This window comes from Macrosteles quadrilineatus, unplaced genomic scaffold, assembly GCF_028750875.1.
Source record: "Macrosteles quadrilineatus isolate MER2022 unplaced genomic scaffold, UCM_ALF_1.0 Scaffold_9__3_contigs__length_116548681, whole genome shotgun sequence".
Lineage (NCBI taxonomy): Eukaryota > Metazoa > Arthropoda > Insecta > Hemiptera > Cicadellidae > Macrosteles > Macrosteles quadrilineatus.
Window position 1 is genome coordinate 102,728,670 of NW_026542602.1, and position 9,709 is coordinate 102,738,378.

The 9,709-nt window shown below is 33.4% G+C and overlaps 1 protein-coding gene across 1 annotated transcript; it reads right to left on the minus strand.

The window, feature by feature from the left end:
- Positions 1–3,451: 3,451 nt before the first annotated feature.
- On the minus strand, positions 3,452–9,489 carry LOC129002171 (adhesive plaque matrix protein-like). Its single transcript, XM_054429781.1, has 2 exons — positions 9,465–9,489; positions 3,452–4,053 (listed from the first exon to the last, which is right to left on the minus strand). Exons 1-2 carry the CDS (start codon positions 9,474–9,476, stop codon positions 3,523–3,525), a joined length of 543 nt encoding a protein of 180 aa, XP_054285756.1. The 5' UTR covers positions 9,477–9,489; the 3' UTR covers positions 3,452–3,522.
- Between the last annotated feature and the right edge of the window lie 220 nt (positions 9,490–9,709).

The window sequence follows — 9,709 nt, forward strand, 5'->3', positions numbered from 1 at the left end:
ACCCGTGAAGTATATTATAGTGAATTTTAGACTCGCAAGGAGTGGTATGATTAATAAAAATACCCCCGCCGCAGCAAACCTGCAGACTAAGCGAATTTCCATTTCCCTGAATGGATTTACACTAAAATGTCTCCTTAAAAATATCACATTTATTCCCTATTTAAATAGAATCAGTTTAAAACATACTTAGGTTTGCTGCAACAGGGAGGGTAAAAGTGTTTTTTTATGTAAAATGTTAATAGTTAGTAAGAAATAAAAAAATTTTATTTGGGCAAAATATGTTTTTAAACAAGCAAACTACAACAGTTTACTTATTCTCCATAAGAATAACATGGGAATTTTAAATTTACAATTTTTTGGAATTTTCTCCGTAACCATTAGGCGCATTATAACGCTTCAATATACTAAATTATTTGTTTTTTTTAAGCTCTACAAAATAGTTTCGAAAGAAATTGCAAAATTTTATGTTTTTTGGGTCAAAAATGGGAAAAACCCATTTTTACCCCATAAAAGCCCCCATAAACCCCCGTTCCCATGGTCCGATCATGCTGGTTCGCGAACTCGTTCGAATAAACGTAGGTTTACACGACTGTACCAAATTTCATCAAAATCGGATCATTTTTGCTCGAGTTATCGCGCTAACGGACACACATATATATATATATAAATATATATATATATGAATTTGAACGGATGGTGTTTTTGACCTCTAGGGACCTCAAAACGAAAAAAAATCGGTCCCGGGTCCAGGTCTTACCGTGAGTACTACGGTAATAGCTTATTCCCTATATGGGAAATTCGCTAAAATGTTGGTTTGCAACAATATTAATAGACTTTCGTTTATTTATAGGACATTTAACAAAAAAACAAGTACATTTACAACCAGCGTAAGCTCATACATTTATTTTGATCTAATCCACACTTCTCGTGAACATTTTACAAAGGTTTATTTCTGACTAGTGTTTATTGTACTTTAAACATATTATAATGTTAAAATACTTAGTTATAGAAGAATGTAACCTAACTCTAAACATGTATTTAGCATACTTTAAAACTCCCCCACTCTCTAATTGAGCTAGTATAAAAAGTGGACTATGTCAGCTCCTTAACTAAACTTATAAGTACGTAATTTTCTACATTCACACTTAAAAAATTTAGCGGTAAAAATAGCTGTGTCTAACAGTAACAGTTAAGAACAATACTACGAATCGGTAACATCGCGTAACAGATGCCTTGCATAAACCATCAAATGACAGTTCAAACAATAGCCTAAATTTGGCAGTCGCGTCCAGATATAGCTAGACTTGCAACAATGCATTAGAAGTAGCTCTTCTAACAATACAAGTGTTATAGCGACGCCTTGTCTGCTGCGACGCAACCCGACCGCTGGTCTGCTAGTGGTGTCACGTTTACAGGCGTGCGGCGCTGCGAATAGTTGGTCTATTTCTAATTCGTATCCTTCCGCTGCAGCTCTAATCGATGGCTATGTTTTGTTTGCTAACACATCTCTAGCAATGTTAGTTGTGTTTAAATATTAGTGGGAGAAAGTAAAAAACTTCCTTCGGTGGCTTGTTAAAATGGTAGGTTTGTTTTATATTTCCAGCATATTCCGTAGTACAGAACTAGGTAATAAGTATTACACTAAGATTGTTTAATGGTAGAAAATTATGTTTTATTAATTTAAAGAAAAGTTTATAGGCTATTAACCTAAGGGTGGACTATGTTTTACGTTAGGCTAGTTTAGGTTAGGTTAGGTTATTAAAGGAATATTTTGTTATTTAAACTAATTAAAATCATATTTGAAAGTCGATTTATCGTTGTGGTCGGTATAATACCAAAGTACCTCATTAATTTATCATTGTAAAATATTAAATAATATTAAATATCACTAGCTCTGAAGATAGCCACCAAGATTGCTCTGCATTTAATAGTGGCGAATGATGGGGGTTTTTAACATTATGCGTGTTATAAAAATTATAGATTCTAAATTAAAATTTAAATAGGGGGCACGTAATGATATAATGGGACAGTATTAGTAGTTTCCCAAACATTGGGAGCTGGGTAAGTTTCTTAAGCTGTTCCTCAATCAATGAGGATGTTCTCGCTGGAATCAATGAGGACAAATATGGACATTATGTTATATTTAGTAATGATTCAACTGATTGTTCAGAACTTTGGAAAACCTCTCCTCTGACAAAGTGCCACTACCATAATGTCACCCATTGTTTACTGATATTTGGGAATGCAGTTTCACCTCAGGTTGATTTCTTAGGACTAAAGCATCCAACAGAAGTAAAATGTTGTCATTAAATTTTTGAATTGCAGATTGTTCAATGGTTAGTTTGTTGTCAATGTTTCCTGTCACTCTCAATCTCAGCTTCTCGTGTTGTATATAGGTGAGGAATTGTGTTATTGGCATGCTTTGTTAGCAATTTCAAACGGTTTGAACTTCTTCTAGCATGAACTTGTTAATGTTGAGTGTTTGCTATTGCTGTTGACATTTTAAAGTTGTTTGCATAGTTGATAAGGGGGGAATTATCACAAAAGTTTGTTCTCAAAGCTATGTTTTGGTGTTTTAACTAAGTTTAATTTTGCCTCATACCTCAAATTGGAATCACGTATTCTAAATTGAGATAAATCAATCCATGTTAATCAGTTTGAAGCACGTTCGGACTATCAGTGTGTCTGTAGGTTGCACAATTCCATTGTTTGATTATTAGAGTTGTGTTTTGTATAAACACAGAAACTAACTCAGGCAAATCCTAAAAGAATATACTCGTAGTGGGACGAGCTTTTATAAAATACACTTACACTTATTCCAGAAGGAGACTTAAACCCATTTTAACGGAATTCTAGCCTAATGATAATTTACAAGTTGATTGTTTTTAGTGTTTTTTTTATTTCAATGAGACTTTTGTTCCAGATTGTAAGGAAATAGAGCTTGGTATGGGAAGAGAGGCAGGCCTTACAATAATAATATTTTTGAGCATTTCGTGCAGGAGTGTAGGTTTTCAATAATAAATAGAAAAAAGACCGGTCCGAGAATATAGCCTTGTCGCACACCTCTCACATTGAATTTATCCGTAGAAGTATAGTGTCACAAGCCCCAAGCCTCATAAAATATCCTTATTTGGGCAAATACGCTCATGTCACCAAGCTATTACTGTGCTATTACTTAATCTATTTCGGAGTGTCCTCCTACCACCACTTCGCTCTATCTGCGGAACTGCAAGCTATGGTCTATATTTACTAAGTCTTTGCTTATTTTGAAGTCTAAATTAGCTAAATACTGTATCCTGTATACCTTTATCTAAATGAAGTACCACATCAGTAATGAAATTAACTAAATTAGTTTTCTAGTACCTAACTAGTAAACGAAGATTATTTTCAACACTAGTATACATACTCCAACTTAAGTTTATTTTTCAGGATGGTAAATAAAACGCATATGTAATAATTACTTTACATTTTATTTACAAACGATGAACGATGACATAAATAACAATGAAAGGTATCGAAGTCTTAGTAAGAAGGCTTGTAAGCAGGCTTGCTGTAGGAAGGTTTGTAGGCGGGAGCGGGAGCATGATGGTAAGAAGGCTCAGAATGGTAGGCGGGCTTGTGGCTTTCGTAGGATGGTTTGTAAGAAGGCTCGGAATGGTAAGAAGGCTTCTGGCTCTCGTAAGAAGGTTTGTAAGAAGGCTCGGAATGGTAAGCAGGCTTCTGGCTCTCGTAAGAAGGTTTGTAAGAAGGCTCGGAATGGTAAGCAGGCTTGTGGCTCTCGTAAGAAGGTTTGTAAGAAGGCTCGGAATGGTAGGAAGGCTTCTGGCTCTCGTAGGAAGGCTGTTTGTACTCCTGTTGGCCGACCTCAAGGTGGAAGCTCTGGAAGCTGGTAGCTTCACCTCCCTTTCCGTAAGAAGGAGCGTGACCAGAGCCGTGATCGTATGAAGGGGCGTGACCAGAGGCATGACCATAGGATGGTGCAGGAGCCGAGTGGTACTCGGGAGTGTGGTACTGGGCGGAGACTGCCACCACGACCACGGAGAAGATCAAGGCCTGAAAACAGTTTGAAAAATTAATTTAAAAACAAATAGATTAAGTTTGTCCCACAATGATGAATTCCACTGAAAGTTAATTTTAGTTGATAGTTATAAATGTTATCACCAAACAAAGTATTTCATCAATGTTTCCTACTTTTATGGAATCGTAATTAATAATGTACCATTTGCATTAAGAATTTATGAAATAACTTTCAGCTAAATATCATTTGAAATTTGTTTGGTAAGAAAAGCCAAAAAGAAAAATATTATGGGTGGAGTCCATATTAATAAAGTGTAAACGGGACTTTAGAGTTAGATGTTACATGGTTCAGGTATATATCAGAACAAGTTATTGGTACAACTATGATGCCGGTTCATGTTTACAACAATCTACTTGAAAATTTACGCTATACCAATAAAATAAGCATTTATTGTTGTTTAAGTTATTCTTATGGTACATACTATACATACAGAGGCTTAGTGCATAACACTTTATAATTACTACCAACAGTTTCCGAATCATAAAACATACACTAAACACAAAATTACAACGTTTAAAAACAGCAGAATACTAACAAATGTAGCTACATACACTAAACACATACATACACAAACATACACTAAACACAAAATTACAACGTTTAAAAACAGCAGAATACTAACAAATGTAGCTACATTTCATTAACTTTTTAAAACAATGGCCATATCACGATTTAGTTTAGTATTACATAGTTATTTCTATGATCACGTTGTCTATCGCCGGTCGCACGTTAGTTGTCCAGGTGGAGGCAGATTTTCACAGTGTTGTTGCACGTGCTATGAAGATGTATATATAGATGGTGTGTTTCGGCGGTCTAAATATATTGTAGCCAAACTTGTTAATGCCTCTAACACAAACTGTGTTTGTTGTGCACTTTTCATTTACAATTAATTTAGTGAAAGTTTTCACAAATGTGTGTTAACATCATGATGTGGTACATGTACAGTCACCAATAAAATTACTCGAACATATTTTAAGGTTAAGGAGATTGAGGCTTGACACTTAATAAATAAAAATAATGTACAGTATATTTAATACCTTAAGACTCTTGTGTAGTCTGCTTAGCGTAGTAAAATTTTGGTTACAATAAGTAAAAGATATTCCAAAAATGTTATTAAATTAAATATATTACAAAACTTTTAAATTTGTTAAGTATGATTGCAAAATTAGTTTAATCAAACTTGATTTCAATTATTGCACTTTTTAAATACACCTCCAACTTAGTTGATTTATAAACAGAACCAAGGGAATTAATACCAAGAGTTAACGGAAGGATTGTCTTACAAAAGGGTTAAACAATTATTCTGGAAGGTTAGCAACGTGCTTTAATAAAGTACAATCGAGCTTTATTGAAAATATTTCTGAGAATCGCGGGAAATGAAAATGTGTACAATCAACAATCTGGATTAGCTTGTGAAACTTAGAATATTTAACTATTTACCTCCGCCTTAATTGAACTGACGTAGTTTAATAACCTTCAACGTATCTAAATTTTCTATTTTTGAAATTATTTTATCTTCAGTTATTTGATTGATTTCCTTGTATTTTGGAGTTACTATTCTGAGTGCAGTCCACAAACCTGCATATTTCATAAAGGACATACTATGTATGCATTTGATTAGGTGACTTCGAGCAGTTATAATTTTAACTAAAATATTCTTCAAGAATTTAATAATTGATTATATAATCACTAGCCCTGAAGTTTCAAAATGTTGAATTGATCCCCAAGATATGTATAGATAGACAGAGCAATAATATTGATAACTTATTCTCATCTGAAAATGAAATAATGAAATAGAGATACGATTTCAATTAGTGTACAAATCACTATATATATTATAGTGTACAGTGGACTATTCAATAAGTTAAAATCTTATAAAATGAGGTTGTAATTTTCATGAGGTAATAAAATATGAAACTACCACAGCTTAGGAAGCATGATTTTTTAAAGAAATTATATGAACGTTAACAGTTCGACTCTTAACTTGTAGGATATTGAAAACTTAACACGTAGAAACTAATATGTAATAAAGCCAACCATAAATTCGAAAACCACCAACTCGAACTTCGAGAAGAAATTCGAACTTGTTTAACTTTATGTACCAACCTTTTATTAGTGATTCTAGTGTGTGTAATAAATATTACGATGGAATTCAAACACATGAGCTGTTAATGGAACTGTAGTTTGTAATAATTAGGCCAAAATTACTATTGGAAAAATAATATGTTTTAACTAAACTTACACATTTAACTTGATAGAGTCTAAATAGTTTTCTTAAGCACATAAGAACAATGACTTCAAAAAACACACTTTATTAGTCTCCCTGTAGCAGCAAACCTAGGTAATCATTATACCTAATGTTATTGAAACAGATTTAATTGAAAATCAAATCAGGCAAATGGAAATTCACTTAGTCTGCAGCTTTGCTGCGGTGGGGATATTTTGTATTTGTTCATTTTCAGAGTTTATAGATTAAACTAACATTTACTGTAGAGACTGGTGTCAATAACCTCTCCATTCTTGAGGTACAACTTTCACTCTGAACATTGCCTACTCACTGCCATAACTGGGCTTTTTGCACCTTCAAGGCCCCCTAGATACATATCATATACCTTTGACCATTAATGGTCCTTAGATGTACATATTATATTAAAGTAAACTTGATTAGTGACATTGGATAGCATTATTAAATGCACTTTCTTATTGTTACACTATTTTCCAACCGATTGATTTGGTTTGTTTGCTCATAGCTAACAATAACGTTTTTCCTCACAAATTTTATCCACGGCAAAAGAAATATGATACTATCTGCCCGTAAAAATTACACTTTTTTCATAAAGTGTATAGCTGACCTGAATGTTTAACTTTCGTTAAAGATACATCCTCAGAAGAACAGCTGATCTTAGTCAGAAACAGGGTTAATATAAAATGTATCCAATCTTCACCAATACAAATACAAGAGTGCCAGTGTCATATAGTTATAAAACAATCTAACATTGAGATGCAATTATTTACTAATGTATATTGATTCGGTTGTTCACAAAAGCTGTTTTAACCAAGGGATGCTAAAAGTATATTTATTCAGGAGGAAGATTTAACCATCACGACTTTGGTTACATAGGACCATCTACTCGTAATATACCTGCTCGTACTTACTTGGCTGCAACTTCTTTCATATAATGGAAATTTAATTATATTTTTAATTATAGAGCTCAAAGAGATGTTATTTCGGTGCCCTTTTGGGAAGGCTAGCACTAAGAGAAGAGAGAAGCTAGTAAGCTTAAAAAATGTCCATAGTATTTAGCTTTGTTGTATTGAATTGAGTAGTGTGAATAAAACAGCCATAAATAAAAAAAAACGCTCTTGGTTTTTTCAATGGAGAATAGAAAAAATCAAGATCCAGAATTACAGTGAAAATCACTTGTCATTAACTAAACAACAATTAATTACTCTAGGCTTTGAGCTACATTTAGTAATACTGTTACTGTTACTGTTCAATGAAATTGCGATCATACATAGTAGGTATTTTAAGCCAAGTATGAATGAAGATGAGTGTAGGATGAGTGGCGCGATCTTGTAGTCTTGTTAGTGACTTAGGCCGACATTCCTTAGACATAGCTGTTAATTAATAGCCCATACAGCTAATGGCAACTAAGGGACCTACAGTTTATAGTGGGATATACTTGTTAATCTGCAGTACTGCAAGTAGAGATGAAACAGTTACGAAACAGATTATTCTACTTAGTTAATTGTTGTAAAGAAATCTTTAGTGAACTAAATAAAAAAAAAAAAAAAACTAAACATTCATCGTGCTTTTATCTATCTCTTTTACATTTATAACAATAGTCCACTTCCCAAAATATATGTGAAAACTTCTAAATAATACAACCTCAGCTTTGAATTGTGTGTAGACAATTATTTTGCCTTGCCCTAAGATCAATGTCATTTGTAGCACATTCCCACAAATGTTGACCTTTTGTCTTAATTTACCAGGCTACTTTTTACAAATGTCATAAAGCACCTTACTTGGGACTCCAGATGTGAACTGGTCTGACACCAAGGTTGACAATCTGTCGTTAGATTTAATTGTTAATTGACACTAACGACGGGAATTCTTGCAAATTATTATCGCTGATGGAATCTTTACCTCTTTTTCTTTGCATTAAGGTTAACTAGTGTAGGCACATGGACACTTAAGGATTAAACGGTTTCGTGCATTAAATTTATTATTTTTAACTGTTTACGCCATAATGGTTTATTAATATGCTTAATAGTATTGTACAGTTATTCTTGACTTGTTTACTCTAGAAATTAAAAATAATGTGTCTTTTAATGTTTAGGTGAACTGTATGTTTTACATCTAAACTGACCCCAGACAATTACAAAAAATATGTGGTAGACAAATAGTGAAGACCACCGGGGATAAAATCCAGTCACCACCTTAAAATTAGAAATTATATAACTGGTTCTATGTTTTTTTTTTATTATTATTTAAAAAAAAAACTTTTATTTTATCCTACAAAACATGTTTTATGAGTACTATGTGCTATAGTTCCAAAATAAAAGAATTAAAATATCTAAAAGTGCTGGTTGCATTCAATCCACAAAGAAAGTTAATAATGGAATGAGTTTATGTTGGTATCATACAATAATTTCTTCTTCCAAAGATTTGTTTTTGTGGGAGGATAGAAAAACACGTTATTTTGGCTTTAGCCCGAGAAGGTTTGGTGGAAAACATAAAAATTGTTTATATCCAATAGGCATCCAGACCAAACACTCAAAACCTAGTATTAATGTGGTGGATTTAGTATATCAAAGACAGAACAACAAATTATATGCCCTATATCAAAGAAATACATTTAGTAGTTCGGTTAGTATCTCCTTTATTTTAAATACATTCTACAATCTTGTTAATCATAAAAAGGGAAAAAGAATTTGCATGAAAAACATCATAATTATCTTTAGTTTTATAGTTCCACTGTACTTTAACCCCAACTGAAAAGTGAATTATGGTAGCTGTTATTTTTTATCTGATCAATAGCAACATTTTGAATCAGTTATAAGCCCTATATGCTATCTTCATTAGTGTAGCCACGTCAAGAGAACAAAATACCTCAGGAGTGTAAAATGATTCACTTTACTATAGAATAAGTACACTAGGCAAACAGGAATCGTCAATTAACAGCTTTGGGTTGGTTGTCATTCAGGACTAAAAGTGGTAACATTTAGAAGGACCAATTGAATGAATGATAATCAAGAAAATTGCAGAAACCGGAGAACTCTAAATTTAACTTTTTTCCTAAAAATGTTCAAAACTCAAAGAGGGCCCTTGGCAAAAATTAATTATTGAAATAAAATAAATAAAAACAATTTTCTGTAAACTCACCAGAGAGTTCATGTTGTCGTGTTGGTTTGCAGAACACTGTGTCACCCCTGGCTACAGGAACTGTTTATATACAAGAGAAGGCCTAGGGCAGAGTGAGATCATCAAATGTGGGTCGTGATAGTAATGAGGGGTTCAGGCTCAGTTTGGCAACTGCTTGGTGGCTACTGGCTAGACACCTGGGGATGGTGATCGAGTGCTGGCTAGACATACTTGTAACTGGGGATGGTGATCAAGTACTGGCTAGA